The sequence below is a fragment of the Globicephala melas genome, chromosome 9 (assembly GCF_963455315.2).
Source record: "Globicephala melas chromosome 9, mGloMel1.2, whole genome shotgun sequence".
NCBI classification, from domain to species: domain Eukaryota; kingdom Metazoa; phylum Chordata; class Mammalia; order Artiodactyla; family Delphinidae; genus Globicephala; species Globicephala melas.
In genome coordinates this window covers 15,597,242-15,620,449 of record NC_083322.1, presented here as the reverse complement: position 1 = coordinate 15,620,449, position 23,208 = coordinate 15,597,242, and the positions used below count along the sequence as shown (strand labels likewise).

At 40.0% G+C, this 23,208-nt stretch overlaps 1 protein-coding gene across 5 annotated transcripts in view; it reads right to left on the bottom strand.

Annotated features, from left to right (window-relative positions):
* DGKI (diacylglycerol kinase iota) overlaps nucleotides 1-23,208 on the bottom strand; it is a 459,796-nt gene that overhangs the window by 195,532 nt on the left and 241,056 nt on the right. For all 5 annotated transcript variants that reach the window (XR_009565254.1, XR_009565255.1, XM_060305263.1 and 2 more), the window contains 5 exons: nucleotides 17,868-17,950; nucleotides 15,973-16,033; nucleotides 5,913-6,026; nucleotides 4,313-4,450; nucleotides 1,036-1,114 (listed from right to left, as the gene is read on the bottom strand). Coding sequence is in view for 3 of the 5 variants with exons in the window: in XM_060305263.1 (XP_060161246.1) it covers nucleotides 1,036-1,114; nucleotides 4,313-4,450; nucleotides 5,913-6,026; nucleotides 15,973-16,033; nucleotides 17,868-17,950 (475 nt within the window). In the remaining 2 variants the exon portion in view is untranslated. The remainder of the gene's footprint in view (nucleotides 1-1,035; nucleotides 1,115-4,312; nucleotides 4,451-5,912; nucleotides 6,027-15,972; nucleotides 16,034-17,867; nucleotides 17,951-23,208) is intronic.

Below are 23,208 nucleotides of genomic sequence, written 5' to 3'. Positions count from 1 at the left end.
GCATTATTACTGGAATCTGAACCATTGAACTTTAGCCTTTTGTACTCTGTATTTCAAATTCTATGAGTTAAAAGCTTAGAGGCTCTTGCAGAATCTAGAGGAAAAGTAAAAGAATCCCTCATTATGACTTTTATCTCACAAATTACTTATACTTGCGGCCAAGCATTATTTTGGTTACATGTTACCATATTCACAAGGGACTAGGTACAGGCAGAGACATAGACGTATTGTACAAGAAGAGAGTTTAAGAGAAAGAGATTAAGAGAGACCAAGAAAGCAAGAGATTGAGGCTTCAAAGCATAAGCCCAAATCCTAAACTTTCTCAGTTCTGAATGACATAAGAAAATGTTGATGAAATATTTAACTTGTCATTATTTCATCTTATTTCTCTTTCAAAAGTTATTTTGCTTCCCCAAATCTCGATTCCATCTCTTCTAGTACTTAAATGACCACCAGCCCTCATTCATACTACCTCGTCCAGTGGAGATTCCAAGCACCTTCCGTGCCTAATCCAATCACCGTCAAGCCCTTTTCTTTCAACCTAAACCACCTATAGCCAGCCCCCGTACTGTTCTAAGGTGACTGTTGTCTCTTTTGTGCACACAGGGAAGACTTTCACGTTTGGCTACAAGATTCCAATGACCTTGGTTATAAAGTCCTGAACTTTAATAATGGGTGGTTTGAGAAGCTGTAAGTATTCTAATGACTTCAGTGAAAGACTCTCTTTTTATCACTTCTTAGTAGTTCGCTAACTTCAAAGTTTCTAGTCAAACCTAAAGATTAGCAGTCCTGAGTCCCGGAGTAAACATCTGGTCCTGACCTTTACCATCTTTGAGATCCTAAACAATGAGGTCTCAAAGTAACATCTGTAATAAGTTCCTATCTTGTCTAGCTCCCAGGGGCAACATGAAGGTTCAAATGGAACTGCATTAGACACACTGTCAACATTTAAGTGATATGCGAACAAAACGGAACATGCAAAACACCTGCTGGCAACTTCCTCCCTGGGAGATGGAAATGGGACGTTGTCCTCACCTCTGGATTCATGGAACTCCAGTGTGACGTGGGCATCAAATCCGAGGCTGAAGTAATTATTGAAAACATTCAGAGGAAGCTGCAATGATGAACAAAGGCAGAGGTGAAGTTGTGTGTGACCAGGCAAAAAGAGGAAGATAAAACCTAAAGCCAGACACTTGTCTCTGGGGCAAGTCCCTGGGAGGACGATCAAGTAAAACTCAAGGCAGGGTGTCTATGTGGAAGGAACAACGGAGTTTTGAATTAATTCTTTAGTGAAAGCTCAACTCAAACAATACTCCTAAGAATTTTAAATAGTTTAGGAAAAAAGGGATACAAATACAAATTATTCAATGAGAACCATTCTTGTGTATATTGTAGTAAGAAAACCTCATAAGCGGAGGGATGCACGTTTGTAATAGTTACACAGGATGATTCAACAAGCAAACTTAGCAAGTAAATTCAATTGTAAGGATCGTGTCTAACCTTCTTAATCAGTGGATGCAAGTTTTTTCAAGAATTTACGTTCAGCATATTAATACTGCAACTTAAAATGAATAACATTTGTTTACCCTTCACTTATTTTCCAAAAAACTACATTTTTTGACAAAAGTCATGTAAGCAATAAGTCAGTGGGAGCCATTCAGCTATTCTCAACCTAGAGGAAATATAAAAATAAAAAAATATGTGTGTGTGTGTGTGTGTGTGTATTTATCAGTATTCAGATTCCTATTTAGTCTATCAACTCTAATCTTTAATATGACTGTGAAATATGCAACGCAGACACACAGATACACATACAAGCCTTAGCTTTCCTTCCCAGAGTCCTCTGGGTCCCTGGCTGTTACTGCTACAAGCTGAGTAAAGGAAAGAGCAAACTATGCAGCCTAAAGTCCTGCATTAAAACTACAAAGCTGATATGATTTGAAAGCTTCAGTTGAATTAGAAAAGCATGTGGAAAATGCTAGAAGGCAAATGGTGGTTCTTACACTTTTCCTTCTGCAACTCAGAATGAAAGATAAACGTTAAAAGTAAATGGAGGGGCTTCCCTGGTGGCGCAGTGGTTGAGAGTCCGCCTGCCGATGCAGGGGACAAGGGTTTGTGCCACGGTCCGGGAAGATCCCACATGCCGCGGAGCGGCTGGGCCCGTGAGCCATGGCCGCTGAGCCTGCGCGTCCGGAGTCTGTGTTCCGCAACGGGAGAGGCCACAACAGTGAGAGGCCAATGTACCGCAAAAAAAAAAAAAAAAAGAAAAAGGAAATGGAGAGGTAATTTTATCTCAGCCTACATAATGTTTCCAGATAATTATCAGGTTTATCCTCCAGATAGAAATGCACTTCTCTTCTATTAGAAATAAGTGTTTGGCCTCAAGATTTCAAAAGTAAGTTTATTACAGGGTTTCATATGCCCCTTGATCAGTAAGATTTTCTGTTTGACTAGAGCGATAATCGTGTCCCATTAAGAGAAAAATGAAATGAGAGGAAGAGTCAGAGGGAGAGCAAGAGAGATATTAATGCAGAAAGAGAAAAACTGAAATAAAGGATGAACCCTTCGATGGAACGCCGAGTCAGAGCTTGTACTGATTCAGAGATCAGATCAGCCCTTAGAAGTGGTTACAACCGACTAGAGAACAGGGAGAGAAACTAAACACACAGAACCTTGCCAAAACATGTCTCACTCTCCTGGCTTCAAATATGAGAATGTCCAGTTCCTGCACTGAAACAAAATACAAGTCCTTAGTAATGACAGCAAGGGTTGGTGATCCTGCCAAAAGCGCAGATATGTTCATTTCTCCCATTTATGCTCTTTTGGCTACAATTCTAACCCATGTCTTAGCATCCACTGATAACTTAGGAGAACATCTGGTCACCATCTCCTAAATAAACATCACAATTTAGTCTGTTATTAAGTTCTTATTCATATTTTCCAGGAAAAATTGCCCTGATTTCCTACACATCTCCTCAAAAATTCACTTTCAAAACCCTTTAATTATCTGGATTAATGTTCCCAGGCTGCACCAAGAAGTCTTTCCATTTCTTAAGCTATTGGGAAGAGAATTAAATATAGATTGCTATTGAGGATGTAACCATTCCAAGTTGAGTGGGGATAGGTCCATAACATTTCCATATGGTACACTTCTTTGTACTTCAGCTGTTTTCTATCCAATTTCTGTAAGTCAAATACATTAGGAAGAAGTATTATATCCCAAGATGACACTTGTTTAAACAACATTGTGACGTTATGAACTCAAGATCAACTGAGCAATCATGATATCTACTAACAACCTTATAGTTTCTGGATCACAGTTTAGGTGAAAAAACCATGAAGGTAAGACAAAACAGGTTTTAACCAATTTTAGCCAAATAAATAACTTGAGCATCTATCAACAATTGGTCAGGATCATGGTACTAATCAGTAAAGGTGCATTGATTTGGTCTAAAATGATATCGAATTTTAAGGCTGAAACCACCATGAAATCTTGGCCTCAGTCAATGGCACAACCCAATATAGCAGGGATGCCGTTTAAGTACAGATGCCTGGGCCTTCACCCTGCACCTACTTAATCAGAATCACTGGGAATAGGACCTTGTAATCTGCATTTTATAGGCACACCTGGAGATTCTTACACAACAAAAATTTGAAAACACTGTTGTAGAAGGAAAGCGGAAAGTAATAGAAAGCAAGTGTCTACTCAGAAACGTATCAAATTTATCTGAGATTGAGGCCAGAACTTAAAGCCAAATGTTCCCCTGAAGCTCTATAGTAGCATTTTTACAATTATGTCCCTTGGTTTGTCTTGGGTTGAGATACAAGTTCAATCACTGAAGGAAAAACACTAAGTCAAACATTTATTTAGGCATCTCGATGTCCCAATCAAGTGATGAAATTGAAATATTGCTATCAGACCAGAAATCTCAGGCATTTATCTTTCTTTTGAAAGACCCTGTGCCTAATGCTTCAGATCATACGATTTTTTTTAAACTTCTGATAGGTTAAGAGTTTGCAATGAATTTGAAAGATTAGAAAACTGATATATTTCTTTCTGGTGTGGAATTTGAGGACAGAGAACAGCTCCCTGCGCTATGGAAGTAGGTAGGAAATCTTGGTCTTTAGAAGTCTACGGGGCAGAATCATCAGATAGTGTTATACTCATAGCCCTAGTAGCCGTCAACTCAAACACCGTCCTGTCATCTCATAGGAAGGAATCAGCACATGACCCTCCAGCCAGGAACGTATTTCCTGTGACTCAGGCAGATACTCCAGGGTTAGCTTTCTGCTGAAGGAAGAACTCTCTAACCTTACACACGCCATCTTCAAGTTCTTCTGGAGGCAAGTCTGGGTTTCTTTCCACATGGAGGTTCCAGCGATCTAGCTGTACAATCGTCCCATCTTCTACTTGGCAAAGGATCTTAGAAACAGGTTCATCAGTGTAGCCCTAAGGAATCAAAGAGCACACACATTGCTGTCTGGAGAAGGGAACAGTACAGCCAAAGGTATTTCATGCAAGGCAGAGCCCTTGTTCTACAGCTGTTTATTTTGCAATTAGCAAGGCTGGGAGCGTAAACTGTTTTCCTCGAGGTACTTAGAATTTAAGACAATAGGCATGGGTAATGTGCACAGAAATACTAACTCTAGCTGGTTTGAGCTGAGGAATGACTTCTGCCAGCACCAAGAACCAACGGCCACCGGCAGGCTTTTGAGATCCATGCTGGATGGCTGTTTTTATCAGAGTGAAAAGTGGAAACTAGAGGAATTTGGAGGATACACAGAACAAGTGTATGTGGAAAAGCGGGAAAAGAATCAAGGTGACATCGGCTAGACAATTTCTTCCACTGACGTTCCATTTCACTCACCTCTCCCTGACCTTGTACTAGGACACCATTCCTTCCGGGACCTAGGGCAAGTCTGACTGAGGAATAGCCCTGCCAGGGAGCTAGCTACTTACTCCTTGAGCACACATTACTGATAGCATGATTATTAAGGACAGTCAAGTCACTGATTTGGATAAGAGGAATTAATACCAATAATACATTTAGCTGATTCATGTAAATATATTTATGATTTATACCATGTTTACTTTAAAAAAAAAGACCGATGGGAGGTTAATTCATCCAAGGCCAAATAAATATCTGCTAATATCCGGACATAATTATCACCTATGGGAGGTGAATGCACCCAAAAGCCAGAGTAACATCTGCTAATATCTGAAGATAGTTTTCATGGAGCTCAGCCCAGGCAATGGTCTCATATGAGCAGTTAAAAAGCTGGTGGGGCAGCATATGTTAGTATATTGTGCTTTCTTATTTTCTTAGTACGATAAAAATAATGATGATGATGATGATAAAATGGCTGGTTAGTGACAGGTAAATTACTTTCAACAAGCTTTCCCGAATTGGCTCCATGTTGAAAAGGACAGTTGGTTACCTGTATAACCAACAGTTGGTTACCTGTATAACCTGTATAAAATCATGACGACACTGACCAGAAATCTAAATGCTCAAACAAAGCCATAACTCTTCCAGGATTGTAACTCTGAACCAGACTCACTCTTCTGGAGAGGACTGGGGGTCAGGAGCAATTCAAGTCTCTGTGATTGTTTAACATGAGGACCTAAGGCCAACCCACCCTCTGTCTTTAGTGGGTACCTCAAAAAGCCCCAGGCCTGTATACTAACCCCCATTTTTTTTTTTAATATAAAATGTTCCCTTCTTCTCTAGCTGACTGTAAGTTTAAATTGAAGAAGTCACCAGATAAAACCATGGTTCATGGGGGACCTTGATTCTCAACTCTAACTTGGTCCTTGAACAAGAGTAGCATGTGCCCCTTCCACTTGAGCATCTATGGGTTTGGAGATCTGTTGCTGGATGACATGGGCAGCCCCTGAGGGCAGTTCTTACCCCTCCCCAGTTGAGAGTTCGAGCCAGGTCGTTCCCGGTCCCCAGAGGAAGGACCCCAACCGGAGGTTGAGGGCTCAGCTGCAGTTCATCCAGAATGGAAAGGATCCAGCCCACCTACAGACATTTTGGGGACCAGAAGAGATATAAGGAAGACAGATAAGTTACAAAGACGACAACCTGAGAACAGGGGCCTTTAAAAGGAGCAAACAGAATAGTTCTACTTTTCTTTAAAACATGCATGTTTTAATCCAGTGACCAGGGAACTGAAAGACCACTTATCTCAAGCAGTTTCACAATGGCAAGTCTCTTATAGGAAAAAGAACCATTTTGTATATGCTGTATCATATAAGCAAAACTAGACCCATTCATCTGTATGTTACCTAGAGATGTACTTTAAAATTCAGGAGAGTTTACAATTTAGGGAGGTATGTACATAGGGCGCTGCAGGAAACCTAAGACTCAGGAGCAGAGTAAACCTCAATTCTGGCTCATATTGGCTTCGTAATCTTGATTAAGTTATTTAACCTCACAGACTCATTTATCTGATTTTCAAAATGGAGATAATGCCTACCTCACAAGATCGTTTATAGATTAAACTAAAACATACATAAAACCCTCATTATGGTGCATGGCCCATGTAAGCACTTATTAAATGGTTACTCTCCATGTTATCTTAGAAATTAGTCGTGCTTTCCTAAATACCCCTACATTCCCCTTAATGAAACATTATGAAAACATAATTATGGATGAACTTAGTACTTATTATAAGTTTAGGCAGAAAACAGATACTTATATACTAGAATCATATTCCTGTTTAATCTTTTTCTAAGATAAATAATACTTTGGGTTTAGTCTTATTATAACTATTTAGAAAAATTACCCCAAACTTGGAAATACCAAAAAGGAACTTGCATATCCTCACAATGTCATTCTAGAGTAGTGTCACAGGCTTATCTAAGAACTTTATGACTGTAGGTTAACTTGAGGATTTCTGTCCTGCAGAGGTACAAATGTCAAGAAGAGATCACTTTAAAGGTTATGGTTCTATTCCCCCATAAGGGCATAAACTAATTTTGTCTCAAATTTAGAAAAATTATTTTGGTATAAACTACATAATCATTTTCCTCTTCTTGTATTATCTTGCTGATTCCTTTATTAAAAAGCTAAATAGGGCTTCCCTGGTGGCGCAGTGGTTGAGAATCTGCCTGCTAATGCAGGGGACACGGGTTCGAGCACTGGTCTGGGAGGATCCCACATGCCATGGAGCAACTAGGCCCGTAGCCACAACTACTGAGCCTGCGCGTCTGGAGCCTGTGCTCCACAACAAGAGAGGCCGCGATAGTGAGAGGCCCGCGTACCGCGATGAAGAGTGGCCCCCGCTTGCCACAACTAGAGAAAGCCTTCGCACAGAAACGAAGACGCAACACAGCAAAAATAAATAAATTAATTAATAAACTCCTACCCTCAACATCTTCTTAAGAAAAAAAGGAAAAAAAAAGCTAAATAAATTTTTGACATGTATTCATTCTAAATTTGTATAATTATTTTAAAATTTTTTTAAAAATTATACTTTAATTGTACATTTATTGAACACTACTGCATATAAAACATGGAACTAAGTAATTGAAATAAAAAGGTAAATGAACTACACTAAGATAGGTAAGGCAGAATGCCTGCTCTCAAGGAGTTTATAATTAACAAAAAGAGAGACATACTGATTGCTTTCTATGTGCTAGTCCCTGAGCAAATTTTTCTACTGAATTATCTTATTAAGCTTCAAAACAACTCTCTACAATATATATAATTTTTGTCTTCATTTTGTAGATAAGGAAACCAAGACTTGGAAGGTTTAGTGACCTCCTTAATCATGTGCGAGGTAGAGCTGACATTCAAAGCTAGGTTTGCCACACACCAAAGGCCAACCTCTTAGCCACTCTGGTGCAGGGGACCTTTCAGTAAAGAACTAAACCCAGCTCTAGATGTGGCCTGAACATCCCTGAGACCATGGCATGTACCTTGGGAACCCGTGGAACACTGGGGAAACCTTGGAAATTGCTTAGTCAAATTCAGTTAATTTGCAGATTTATTAACTGAGGTACACAGAGGTCATGTTATTTGCTCAAGACAAAATAATCAAAAGTGGCAGAGTCGGAGTCATGCCAGGTCTGTTGACTTGCATCTAAAATCCTTTCTCCTCCAAGACGAGTACTTCCCAGGATGTCAAACTTGCCCATCTGGCAAGAAATCTAAAACTGTCTTTACCTTCTAGAAAGGGATACCACTATGTTCATCCAAAGTGGTAAACTAAAAATCCAGACCTACACTAGTGTCCAAAATCCCCCCCTTTCCCCCAAACTGGGCGATTTGCTCCTAGACAAGTCCTTAGATTTCCAGCCAGCACTTCTTTAGCTCTTCCCTTACACACAATACTCACTAACCTTGCTAACTGAAGTAAAGGGAAAAAATGCCAGATGCTAAAGTAGTGCTGATGACTATGTTAGCTATTGCTCCTGAGCTGCTGAAAGCACAAACTAGACACGGTAAAAGCAGGTGCCTCTAATAAACTACAAGAAGGGGATTTAAAAGTCATTAAAAAGGATGTGAAAACTCAGAAATCCCAACAAACTGGGATCACTGGCTGCGACTGTAAACAGCCCTGAGCAGAAACAGAGACCCTCAGAAATGCGGTGGAACTTTCTAGAAACCAATTCAATATCCCATACAGAGCAGGGAAAAGAAGGAAGTCTCTTTAAAACTTCTGAGAGATGATCATGCAGACCTCAGTCCATTTACCTTTAGGGAGATTTTTGTTATGTTTATTTGAAATAGGTCCATCTTTTCTGAGTAAAGATAATGCTATGAGTTCACACTTTCAACACCCCATTTCACTCTAGACACAAACATGGGAGGGAAAAAAAGTCTTCATGGGCCAGAAACAAATGAAGCACAAAATGGCAAGCAGAGGAAACCAGGAGTTTGGCTTCTGTCTGATTAGGGGGAATAAAAGTTCACCCCTGGCTGGTAGGAGGCTGTGTATGAACCAGGCTCCCCACTGGCCAGCAGAAAGGAGGCCAAGAAGAGAGGGTGAGGGATCACTGCCTGAGGCCATAACCCATAGAAAGTTGGGATGCCTTAAGGCTCGAGGCACACAGCCTCTCTCTAACAGTGCGTCCCAATTCCCACGAGCTCAATGACACCCCTGAAACACCCCTGACATGGCCGCAGGATGGGAGCCTTAGCCACTTAAACAAAACCCGACTCTACTCTCAGGATCCTGAAACCATTCAAACTACTAGAAAGGATTAGTAAAAGGAGGCAGAGAAAGAAAAAGGAAAAATCATAAAAATACAACTACCATACGACACAGCAATCCCACTCCTGGGCATATATCCTGAGAAAACCATAATTCAAAAAGACTCATGTACCAAAATGTTCATTGCAGCTCTATTTACAATAGCCAGGACATGGAAGCAGCCTAAGTGTCCATCAACAGATGAATGGATAAAGAAGATGCGGCACATATACACAATGGAATATTACTCAGCCATAAAAAGAAACGAAATTGAGTCATTTGTAGTGAGGTGGATGGACCTAGGATCTGTCATACAGAGTGGAGTAAGTCAGAAAGAGAAAAACAAATACCATATGCTAACACATATATATGGAATCTAAAAAAAAAAAAAAAAAAGGTTCTGAAGAACCTAGGGGCAAGACAGGAATAAAGACGCAGACGTAGAGAATGGACTTCAGGACACAGGAAGGGGGAAGGGTAAGCTGGGACGATTTGAGAGAGTGGCATGGGTATATATATACTACCAAATGTAAAATAGATAGCTAGTGGGAAGCAGCTGCATAGCACAGGGAGATCAGCTCGGTGCTTTGTGACCACCTAGAGGGGTGGGATAGGGAGGGTGGGAGGGAGACGCAAGAGGGAGGAGATATGGGGATATATGTATATGAATAGCTGATTCACTTTGTTATAAAGCAGAAAGTAACACACCATTGTAAAGCAATTATACTCCAATAAAGATGTTAAAAAAAAAAGAAAAAGGAAAAATCAAACACATCAAAACAACTTCATCTGAACACGAGCCTGCAGAGAGAGATTCTAAATCCCAGGAAGAACGCTAATGGTAAGATGGATGGGAAGGTTAGAGGAATAATTCACAGCCCATGAAACACAAATAATTTTCAAATAACTTTGAAATAAGTGTCCCATACCTTCCACGAATTGATAAGGTGTCTTCTAATAGTCCTTTGATCAGTATAATTGTCCTCATTCAAACCTTAAGAGCTGTTCCTGTTTTTGTTTTTGTTTTCTGAGAAGGTTGCCAAGAATGCACATGACACTGTGGTGTGTGGTTCCACACTAAACGCCATGAGCCCTCCGGACCCTTTGATTTTCGCTTTCTTCTCAATTGATTTGCTTTACAAAAATGCATAAATAGATTCTATCTTCTTTTTCCAACAGCCCGTTATTCAATTAGTTAATTTTCCCCTGAATACAAGCAGATAATCTTAGTATCTCATCATTACACAACGCTCGGAGCCATCAAACGTCTCCTGCCTTTCACAGCAGAGATTTCTTTTTTTTGGCTTGAAATTCCCTCAGGTACAATCCATGTTAGGCTAACAGTTCTTTGGCTGAAGTAGGCCCATATCTCTCCTTTGCACAACGCCTGAATAGTTGTTCTCATCCAAGAGCTACATCGTCACTACCCAACAACCAGCTTCCTCAGAAGGCAACATAACATAGGCGTGCAGGGAAGGCACAGAGCTGCGAGGAGCCCAGCTGCGTCTGAAGCCTGGCTCCATCACCTACCGAAACTCACGGAGCCAGTGAGTCACTTAATCTAAGTTCCCTCCTGTGTAAAAAGGGATAACAGTACCTGCCTCATAGGGGTATTTTACCAACTAAATAACATGGAGACATTGCTTAGCATGTGCCTGACAAATAGGAAATGCTAAATTAACATTAACTGCTATGATTAAGATATACTTTTCTTCCTCTTTCTTTACTTCATCCATAAAGGTCCAGTTTCCTAGAAGCAAAATGCCCTCTTCCTGTCTCTCCACTTAAAGAAAAGTTGAGTCTCAAAGTTCACAAATCACTCCCACCTTTGACTACCATCAAGTCACAAAAATCTCTTTCATAGACTATCACAAACAGTAAAAGCCAAGCTGCACTGCAGCATAAAAAGGAGGGAGGGAGGGAGGGAGAGGGGGGAGGGAGGGAGGGAGAGGGGGGAGGGAGGGAGGGAGAGGGGGGAGGGAGGGAGGGAGAGAACATGGAACAAATACACCTACAATAGCAGGACACACAAAAGATCTTGAGTAATAATCCGTGTACTTGCCCCTATGAAAGCAAAACTATGCAAAAGTCTTAAGGTCCAAAGCTGTTATCGGAGGCCCTCCCTTCCCAGGACCATGCTCCTGCTGGAAGTCCAGACAGCAGGCTCGTGGGCGGCGACTGTGTTTGCTGGGGCTTTCGCATGACCCCAAATCCTCTCCACCAGCTTGACCAGCACCCCTTCAATTAAACTTCGTTAATTGCAACACACACCGCTTTGCACCTTTCCCATCACAACTGAAGAAAACTCTCTGGATTGGGCAAGATCATCTTCCAGGTGGCAGAGGTCCTTTCTGCCTTTGTGTTAGGAAATGCAGGGCTGACGGGGCTAGAACACCGGGGTGCTGGGCTTGGCCCTGAGCAGAGCGGCCCAGCCAGACCTGCAGCCGCAGCACCTGCCTGATGCTGCCACCCCCTGGCCCTGTTCAGCTGTAACCGTCACTGAATATTTCCCAAGTGCACACGGAATAACGCTTTCATTCGGCAACATGCTAACATTAGCGTTGGCTGAGGGGTGGAGAGGGCCGTGGATTGACATTTTCTCTGAACGAAGCAGATGCACAGTTGCCTTTCCTCATATCATCTGCAGGCAGAAACGTGAGGGATACCCACACGGAGAAATCACAGGAGAACGAGGGCAACGTTTCTGCACCCAGAAAGATCATCAAAACGCAGCATGTGACAACTGGGTTCCCTTTCTTACATGTACACAATGATTCTTCCTTTCGATATTTTCATATTTGCACTCAATAGTTTACAAAGTCACTCTGTGTTAAAAGAAATGTTTAAAATCGAGATACTAGTCAAGGTATGAGCTTTTTTGAAACAGAATGTAGATTTAGGCTATCCATCCTCCCATCGGCAAGAGGACAACTGGGGGGGTACCAAGCTCTTCTTCAAGAGAGGCTGGGACGTCGGGGTGCTGAGGGAGAAGAGGCCTGTGGAACCATCTGCTGGCCCCGTCAATTAAAGGGGAATAATAATCCTTTCTTCCCTGCTCCGGCTGTAGAGAGTCGGGGCATGGGGGGCCTACTGTGTAGGATGTCTCCTCATCTAGGGAAGCCAGCGGAATCAGAAATAAGCATAAGAGTGTGGCTCAAGTCCATTTAATCCCAGCCCTTTGGAAAGACGTTAACAGGGTTAAGGGTGGACCTTCGGATCCAGCCCAGTTCATCAAGGCCAAGGGCAGGTAAGGAGGGATCATGTTTCACCTTAAGGATCCATAATGAGGGGAAGGGACCTGTGACCCTACTGTCTCAGTTCACGCACTCCTCGATATTTAACCAAGGTGGCAGCCATGGGGAACTGGCTGGGTGGAGATGTGGCCGAGGAGAGGAGAGAATACAAATTTACCCTGTGACCAAAGAGAGACTGTTTCTAGTTTAAAAACATGAAGGTTTGAGATCATTCTGAGTTAGTTTTCTCTCACCCTAGAGATCAAAGATGGGACCAGCCCATTCGAAACCTGCAACTGTGTGACAACCTCAGGATTATGCAAACCACTTACAAAGAGACCACACCTGGGCCACCTTCCTCTGCAGCCGTCACTGGCCTTGTGTGGTGACGGACTGCTTGAACATGGCTGATCTCAACTGGAGGCGCTGTAAATTTAAAATATATGCTAGATTCTGAAGACAGTCCAAATTGAGCATAAAATATCCCACGAATGACTTTATACTGATTGCATGTTGAAATGATAATATCTTGGACATAGTGGGTTAAATAAAATATATTATAAAATTAATTTAACCTGCTTCTTCTTAGATTTTTCTAAGTGCCTTCTAGAAAACTTCAAATGTAAAAATGCGGCTTGCATTATAGTTCTCTTGAACAGCAATGGTCTATACTAACATAATGCTACAGCTGTGAAGACCCTTAGGGATCCAAACGTATCCCTTGCAGATTTAGAATGTCTCAGAAGAAGTTAGGGAACCTTCCAAAGCACCTCTTCCTCCTCCAACTGCAGTACCTGCCTCCCTGCACTTTTTACCAGGATAAAATTAAAGTAACTCATACTGAAGCCGAATAACTTTTCTCCAATTAATGCAACGTGTCTTGTACACACACTAATGTGATTGAGGGTTAACGTATCCTCATCCTAACCCATCAAAAATATTCCGTATCTGATTCCTCCTGGGACTTTGTCACTGACAGAATTCTGACAGCCTCTACAGTGACAGATACACTCACTAAATAAAGGGTGAGCACCTTATGTCACATATATACCCGACACTTCACTTGCCTCGAGCCAACAGCTTTTCTTCATGCATCCATCAGGATGCCTCTTCTTTATATAAACACTCAAAATTTAAAGTTTCATATTTGAAACTGATAAAAATGTCAATCACGTACCTTGATAAACATTTCATAAACCCCATATATCTTTTACAAAACATCTAACAAGGTAAAATAAAATAAAACCTGGTTTTACGTAAGGTATAAGATATGCAAAGCTTTGGGCTTCCCTGGTGGCGCAGTGGTTGAGAGTCTGCCTGCCTATGCAGGGGACACGGGTTCGTGCCCCGGTCCGGGAAGATCCCACATGCCGCGGAGTGGCTGGGCCCGTGAGCCGTGGCCGCTGAGCCTGCACGTCCGGAGCGTGTGCTCCGCAATGGGAGAGGCCACAACAGTGAGAGGCCCGTGTACCGCAAAAAAAAAAAAAAAAAAAAATGCAAAGTTTTGATTCTGCATGGCTGGACTACAGAGGTTACCACTGAGAAAAATAACTAGTTCAAAAGTATGCATCAGTTCTAGGGGAAATACACTACTTTTCATGGCTGTTGTAAAGGACCCACGTATAAACGTCTAGTGCAGCTGTGAGTTATGTAGAAGGATGTGAAAATTGAAGTTAGGATCACAGATAAGGTACCAAAAAAGAAAAAGTGCCTATAATATAATAGAAAAGTTACATTTAGCCTTGTGGAATACCCGTTAATACGGTCTATTTAAAGAAGAGATGCTAGAAAAGCTGGGGAACAAGGTAGTCTGCGTGTCGAGTAGTGACATTAATGGCACCAGAGAGTATAGAAATTCAACACTGTGATTTGATCTGGTCATTAGGACCCAATAGGGAGGTACCAAGTCTCTCTCATTCTGCGTTTTGTCCCAGACACTCTCTTGAAACTATTTCTTGAAAACCAGCAGTTACTTCCTAGTCTCCAAATCCACAGTAATTCCTGTCTCTTCTTAAGAATGTAATCACTGCCTCTGTCTTGAAACTCCTTTTGGGTTTTTTTTTTTTCCTCGATAGAATAGACTACTGGTGGTTCTTCTGCTTCTATCTTTCCACTTTCCTTTTGAAATTCAGCTCTGACTCCTAATTATAAATGTTTCACAAGTGTCTGGACTTGGCTCTCTTCTTTGTCCTTTATGCTTTGAATTCCCATGTTTCCAAACACTTTCCTAACTGCAGAGAATACCTCAATACCACATAACTTAGAACAGTGCTTCCTTCACATATCTGCTGAGTAGAGGAAAGGAAGAAGAAAGCAGTGAGGCAGAGAGAGGTGATGGGAGGTGCAGTGGATAACGGGGAAGTTTGGAAGGTGGAACTGCCAAGCCAGGATGAAGCCCAAGATATGGAGACGGAACAGGCAACTGATGTGGATTTGAGGTAACGATCACTTAAGTCAAGAAAGAGGAAGAACTCTGAATTCAGGACACCAGGCATATCCCCATAGTCAAATAATTTTGGAAAACACTGGGTTAAACAAAGTGAAATAGGTTTGGCTTCTTTAAGACTTTATAATGAATTTTATAAGCTAATAATGTATATTAGAGTCTCCAAGAATAGTAAACATTACTTTCCCCACTGAAAAATGTTTTCCTCTCCGCAGAAAATCTGAAAGGACCAGTGCAATCACTGTTTTATTTTTTTCTGGTTGTGTTTATTAGTATATAATGTGTATCCAGTGCTGCATTAAGTGTTCACGTGCGGTGAGAGATAAAATTAGAAGATTCCATTGCTGCCTTTGAGAATAAAACATTCTAATTAGGAAGATTAGAGAAAAGCCAAAGATAGTTCATAATAAAATCCTATGAGATCAGACTCCAAATACAGAAGAAAAGACACTGGACAGCAAAATCTAAATGTCACGATTCTCAATTATTTGCCTTTGCTAAATATAGCAACCTAAGTAGAGGGCAAATTGAGAAACAGATGAGACAAACTAGGGAAAATACACCAGTGATATTAAACTTCAGCCCAACTCCATCTTTTCTCCAAAAATGACTACAAAGGGAACCAGTTATGATCTTTATGCAAACCAATGTTAGCCAATATTCTAAGTTTTATTTCCACCAGTAAAAAAAAAAAAAAAGCCATAATTCAATTGTGTACACATACTTCTCCATAGTTGTGACCAATTATTAAGAATATATGGAAATAGGTCAGTTTCTGTTTTAAAAATAATTTAGTCATCTACAATCCTCATTCTAGTGATGTGACCACATCCTTACTTTGTGGACCAGGAAAGGATATAGCCTAGTGGAGAGAGGGAAATCTAATTTAGAAAGATCAAGTATGAATCCTTGAGGGCAATAACAAAGTCCCTCCTAACCCTTAGGGGATTGGATTCACATGAGAGACAGAGGTTTGAGGGGATTGGAAAGACTGTGAGGTGGGAACGAAGAAAGAGAAATGTCTTAAGGAAAACAAAAGACAAATGGAAGAAACAAGGGAAAGAACTAGATTCTCTTTCAAGGACCTACCGTTCCATCCCCACCACAGGCCAGAATCCGCAGATTTGGTACTTTCCTATATAATTCAAGCCTGTAGAGGATACAGAAGGAAAAGTAAATAAAAGAGCATATCACCGGCCATAGTAGAGAGCACGATTCCAAAACACACCAAAACGAAGGGGGCCGTGGAGGGTGTCCACTGGAGAAAACGCATAACCGCGAGAATGGTAATACCTTCAAAACGAGTCACCGAGTAGTCACCAAGTACTGGTTCCAACAATCGGATTAGGGGCTGGCAGCAAACGTCACTGGAATGGGGTTTTAGGGTGTCCTAGTGTTTTATTTCCCATAATTCCTATTAATGTGTCAACGCACGTTATTTTCCTCACTAGTGTCAAATTCCTTCTTTTTCTTTCCATTCTTCTCCCCCCTTTCTCAAAGAACATCAAATCTGATTAGCTTTTCCCAGACCTATTTATTTTTCAAATCTACACTTCCCACTCTTACTCCTAGAAAACCTTCTTCAGAGAGATAGGAAGGACACCCCACTAGCATTATTACTACCGCACCCACAATTCCATCTCCTCTCAACTCACCCGCTGACGCTCAAACCCCCATTTATACTGCTCAGCCCCAAAAGGGAAGAATTACTGAATTTTCTTTATTTTCAATGTCTGCTTGAAATTAGATCTTTCCTGTTGTCTTAAGAAAATGCAATGATACTGTTCCCGCTAAAATGTTTGCTTAAGTGACAATTTCAATGGCTCTATTCCAGAAAACATCACCTATTTAAATCAAATCATATTTTTTTCTGAAAATAGTTCCTGTCCTGCCATGTTCTTTATGGTTATCTATGAAGTATCTACCTAAAGTCTAACTAAAAATGATAAAATCTTAAGTAAATGTGAAAGGGCAAAAGTAAATGTAAAAGGGAAAAAGCAGATTTGCCTTAATACATCTGAATGCAGAAAAAAATATAGAAGTCTTACAGCAAACTCTAGTGGCAAGGAAGTTCACAGATTAAGAGAATGACAACAGAAGTTAATTTTCATAATTAATGTTCTCTCGTAGGCTTAAAATATGTAATTTATCTATTTCATACAGGAATATTATTTTCTAGAAATTATCTGAGCTTGTGTTTCTTTGCCTCTGATATTATTACTTATTTATAAGTAGTTATAAAAATAATTAGTATCTCTTTAGCTCTAATGTTTACCAGATGACATCTGAACTACCTTATTAGGTGGGTTTTAAAAAGGGAACCAGACAACAGCAGAAATGTCCCTGCTCCTTCCCACCATGTACCCCTCCACGAAAGGGAAGATATAGGACACATGTCATCTACAGAGAGACTTTATTTTTCACCACTTCGAACAAAAAACAGAGAATGAAATTTCTGAGAGGCTCAGATGAAGGACTGAGCAGGAATTAGAATGTCTCTCCCACTCTGGTATGGAATCTATAGGTATAATCAGTTAATCAATCAAGCTCTCAAATGGACACAGATGCATACAATTTCTAATGCAAACAAATGAAAATATTCATAAACAGAGATGGCCCTTCTCCAAAGATACACTGACATTCCCATTAATGTACATCTCCAAAGTGGTACATGCATAAGTAGAAAAAGGATGGATCCTTTCTCGATTCAGATTTGCCCATAATGTACAGTTACATGTGTCTAAGCAGCAAACACACTCAGAGTTAACAACTCAGAGGGTAAGTGTTGAAGGAAACTAACCCAGCGAAGAGGGGAACAGCAGATGAAGTTTCAAAGGGAGGACAGTGCAGGTGAGCAAGTAGATGAGAGACGGTCAGAAAAACACTTCATGAGGTCATCAAATAATAAAGCTTGACTCCAAAGCAGAAAGTCCTTCTCACTCGCCTAAAATAGTAAGAACCATGGAGGGTATTTCCAGACTTACGCGTCTTTTGGCCCTTCCTGAGAAAGATCAAAGACTTGCCGTGGGTTCAGGTACCACATGAACATCTGCATGACCTTGGTTCCCTGTAAGGAAAAAAAAACTGACAGTAACAGGAAGAAATTTCCAAATATTACCTGCTCATTTAAAGAATAAAAATAAATCCTGTTCTAAAAAATAATATTGAATTATAAACAGTATAGAGTAGCAGTTAAAATCATGGGCTTTGGCCGTCGATATACATAGGTTGAATGCTTATATTAGGCTCTGTCTAACCTGTGTAACTCTGGGCAAGTTCTTTAATTTCACTAAGTTCAGCTCTCTTCTCTTTAATGCAGGAATAAAAATGCCTAGTTCACAGACTTGTTGTAAAGATTAAATGCAATAATGTCTGAGGAGAACATCAAAGTGGTTGGCATGCAACAAATGCTTAATGATTAGTATCTGTTGGCTTTTACTATCATTATTTAATGTGTGAAAATCCACATAGGGAAGTTATTAGTCAACTTATGTAATTTAACATTACTTTTTACTTTATTGTGCAGATTATTGTCTTTGCATAATATAAAATAAGGACAGTATTAGCTAAGTATGACTTTATTGAAATAAATGTTTTTAACCACAGCAAAAGTATCTCAGGCTCCCCATACTTAAAATATATAATTTCTCTAGTTAGTGCTATCAACTCTTACTTTGACATTTTTCAATTTCCATGTATACATCTGTGTCTTTTTCTCTCTCTCATAACCATTTTTGGAGTGTCTTAAGTAACTGTGACATTTATAGAGATATCATGGCAAATACAAAGCAGTTCTGGAGATCACTTCTTAAAGTGAATTGAGCAAAAATCAAATTAAAGAAGAATTTTTTTTATTAAGCAGTATCAAAAGAGCTTTAAAATTGAGTAGGGTGCCTCATTTTAGGTCACTACCAACCATAGCAAATAATATTTGATCGGTTGGGCAGCATCCGTTGCTTATAACTATCATCCCTTTATTAGCTATCATGATTGCTCTTCCTTGAAAATATTCCTAAGTTTGGATACCTATACACTGTATTTGAGAGTCATCCTAGTACAGTAGAAATAGCACAATATTTGAGTCAGAGCTAACTTGGGTGTTCTAACTGGGTGACTGTGAGAATTTATAATCTTGCAGAAATTCAGCATGTAAAATAGGGCAATGTCTACTTTCCAAGGTGATTATGAGAATTAAATGAATCAGTAATAGTTTTGTATCCAGCACAGTATGTGGCACAAAATAGGCCTTTGTAAATGTTAGTCCCTTTCTTTTTTGTTCCTTGTTAACCTATTCATTAAACTACACTTGAGCATGTGAGGGCTAAAGTGTAGTTTATAATTATCACATTGCTATGCCAGTTGTTAACAGAGGCCAGTGTAGGTCTTTTGTTCCACATTTCATCCAAACCTATAATTTAAAGTTCTGCTTTATCATGTGCTTGCTATAAATTTAGGAATAACATTCTACCCTTAATCATTACAACTAATCCTTCAGTTTCGCCAAACGACATACTTTGTTTCCTACAAAATCTAGATATAGATTTAGATATATAATAATAACTAAATACTAAACCATTCTCTTCTTTCCACACCAGGCCTTGGTATCAAGTCAGTTGGGGATTATTTCAAGTAATCTTTTATGTTTCATAGGTAACACCAGAGTCATTCTAATGACCAATAAGTTTATTAAAAATTTCCAACTGACTTGCTAGAAAATTAATTTTTCACTTTTAGATTCCTAGGGCAATGTGAATTGTGGATGTTAATTACTCCTTCGTTGTCACCTTTGGCTATGGTGTGCGTCTCAATTCCAGTTTCTCTTATATATACAATACTAAGTAATTAACATCTTTCAAAAAATAAAAAGCATTGAGGTTTTTTTTTTATCTTCAAATTTCTCTAAAAGGTTTGAATGTCCACACCATGTTGGGTTTTGCTCATTTTCAATTTGTGTTAGTTTGAACACCTAATTCGCTACATTTATCCTTTTGACAAAGGGGTATTTTTTAAGGCTGGCAGGTTTTGCACCCCACGCTTCTAGGAGGTACCACTTAATGTTGCAGCCTACTGGAATAATGCTCTCTAGAATTGGGCAGGGATGACTTTCATAAACATGCGAGGCTGCCCTATCAGAGTTTATGTTCAGGCATGATATAATTTCTTATTTTAAAAGTAATCTTTCTAAAACACATTCATTAGCAAAAATGATAAGTGTCTGAATGAAAGTATTGCATTGTCTTAAATCAATCTTGGTGGGTAAAGAAAAGAGACCTATAACATTTAAGTTAGTTCTATTTACTCTGCTGCTACCTCTAGGATAAGCTACTCAGTGCTTTAATAGAGATAATTTATTGAATAGAACTGAATGGGTTGACAAGTACTAATTCACCAGGAAAAGAGTAACTTATTTCTTTCTCACTGACAAGATTAAGTCTACTCCATCACCTACACAATTGACTAGCGAGTTTCAAATACTCTCATAGTCATCACATGCTATATGCCTTATAAAAGCTGAACTTCTGTGCAAGAGTTTTATTTTTCTCTAAATGAAAAAAAAAAAACAGCTTACACATCAATTCTAATACGCTCCGGAGCGTGTTCTCATACATATGGTTGTAGATGTAATACCTCAATGACCACAGAATTTTCTAAGATAGTTTGAGATTGGGTATTCCTATGGAATGATAAAACATTGTTCTGTCCAGCTCCAGGTATCAGGGAACAGAGTGGCACAGAATAAAACAACTTCCAAGAAAATAGGTAGATTGTTCCAGAGGGGAACGAACAGGATTCATCCATTCACCTCCTATGTGCTAGGCACGGTTTTTGGTAAGGGGATCAGGATATGGACAAGACAGAGAAGATCTTGTTCTCCAAAGAAAGTTCTCTGAATTATTCATGAAAAAAATATAATGATTTGGGGAGTATAGAGGATCAACTAAGAATGGGTCAGCTCAAATAGCAGCACATCAATTGTCATCAAAGCACTGGAACTCTCATGTAGGGCTCAGTACTCTATGTTACTAAGCAAGCCTTGGTTTATATCATGGAGGCATTATCTAGCTCATGAAAAGAACTGTCCAGACAATAAGAAAGACCTGAGGAAAATAACAGTGGGAGGAGGAGGTTAAGAAATCTCTTAACCCAAACAATCCCGAAAGAATACCTTATTGATTCAATAAACCTGTATTAGGCTCCTACTCTGTACCCATGTGCACACCCAGGAGCTCAGGAGACCAACCCAAAATAAATTCGTTCACTAAAGATGGTAAATGCTATGATGAAGATGCCTACGGAGATGTATGAGTGGCTGGAGGAGATACTCTAAGCCCAACTACGGGGCTTGGATGAGGGCTTCCTATGTATGATATGTGAACTGTGTCTTGCAAGATGAGTAGAGTTAACCATTTCTTTTTACATGGAGTAGAGGAAGAAGTTTTACGGTAAGGGTACAAGATGTGTGAGACAGCAAGACATGTCACGGAAAAACTATATTCATTTCAGTCTTTGGACCATGAGGCAGGGGTGGTGGGAGATGAAACTCCCAAAGTGAGTTGTAGATTAAGTCATGTAGGCTGTGGGGCTCAGGCTTTGTTTTGCAGGAAATGACAGTCACTGAAATGTCTTAAGCAGAGGAATTGGACTTACATTTTGATACATCAGTCTGACTAGAGGCTAAGGAGCTAGACATCTAGGCCCTAGACCTATCACAGGGGCTAGGTGGCTTGGTTTAGCCACTACTGTACACTGATGTCTGCTCCTGCAAAATAACCCTCAATGTGATGGTATTAGCAGGTGGGGCCTTTGGAATAGGCACACAAAAAGATGCCCAACATCGCTAATTATTAGAGAAATGCAAATCAAAGCCACAATGAGGTATCATTTCACACCGGTCTGAATGGCCATCATCAAAAAGTCCAAATAATAATCGCTGGAGAGGATGTAGAGAAAAGGGAACCCTCCTACACTGTTGGTGGGAGTGGAAACTGGTGCAGCCATTATAGAAAACAGTACGGAGATTCCTTAAAAAACTAAAAATAGAGTTACCACATGATCCAGCAATCCCACTCCTGGGTATATATCCGGAGAAGACTGTAATTCAAAAAGATACATGCACCCCAATGTTCACTGCAGCACTCTTTACAATAGCCAAGACATGGAAGCAACCTAAGTGTCCATTGACAGTTAAGTGAATAAAGATGTTTTTTATATATATTTATATTATTTTAGATATATAATATAAATATACATTTATATATATATACATACACACACAATGGGATAGTACTCATCCATAAAAAAGAATGAAATAATGCCATTTGCAGCAACATGGATGGACCCAGAGATTGTCATATCAAGTGAAGTCAGTCAGACAGAACAAGACAAATATCATATGATATCACTTACATGTGGAAACTAAAATATGATACGAATGAACTTATTTACAGAACAGAAACAAACTCACAGACATAGAAAACAAACTTATGGTTACCAAAGGGGAAAGTGCGGGGAGGGGGATAAATTAATAGTTTGGGATTAGCAAATATACACTACTATATATAAAACAGATAAACAACAAAGTCCTACTGTGTAGCACAGGGAACTATATTCAATATCCTGTAATAAACCATAATGGGAAAGAATACACAGACACACACACACTAAATCACTTTGTTGTACAGCAGAAATACAACACTGTAAATCAACTATAGTTCAATAAAAAAATAAAATAATAAAATAATGTTTTTGATTTATCCCTAGGTTGAGCATCGTAGAAAATAACATCTTCACTGAGGCTGTTTGTTCAGTATGTAGAAATAGTCTGGGGACTCAGATTGGAAGTTACTTCCTCTCTTTGTCTCCTCCTTCTCCCCACCTGGGTTGACCTTCCCTGGCCTGACTTAGGAAGGGCCGGCCCTGGTCTGGGGAAGCCTGTCCATGAATGGTGTGTGAACTCGGTCAGTATGAGCCTGTCCACAGGCTGAACATCCCTCCCCCCTATAACCTGTTGATAAGCTCTCTGGCAACTCTGATCCAGGGGTCCAGCTCATGCCACACCTGTACCCTGGGATTTCACAATGAACGGCGGGAGCACCCCAGGCCGGGACCCTCGACTCTCAGGACTGGCTGGCCAGAATAATTCCAGTGGTCAGAACACCTGCTTACAGGGAACAGAGCCAACATTTTATAAGAACTCTAAATGGAGTATAACCCATAAAAATACTGAATCACTATGTTGTACACCTGAAACTGATATAGTATCATTAATCAGCTACAGCTCAATAAAAAAAGGACACTCGCCTCACCATGCATGTATAATCTAAG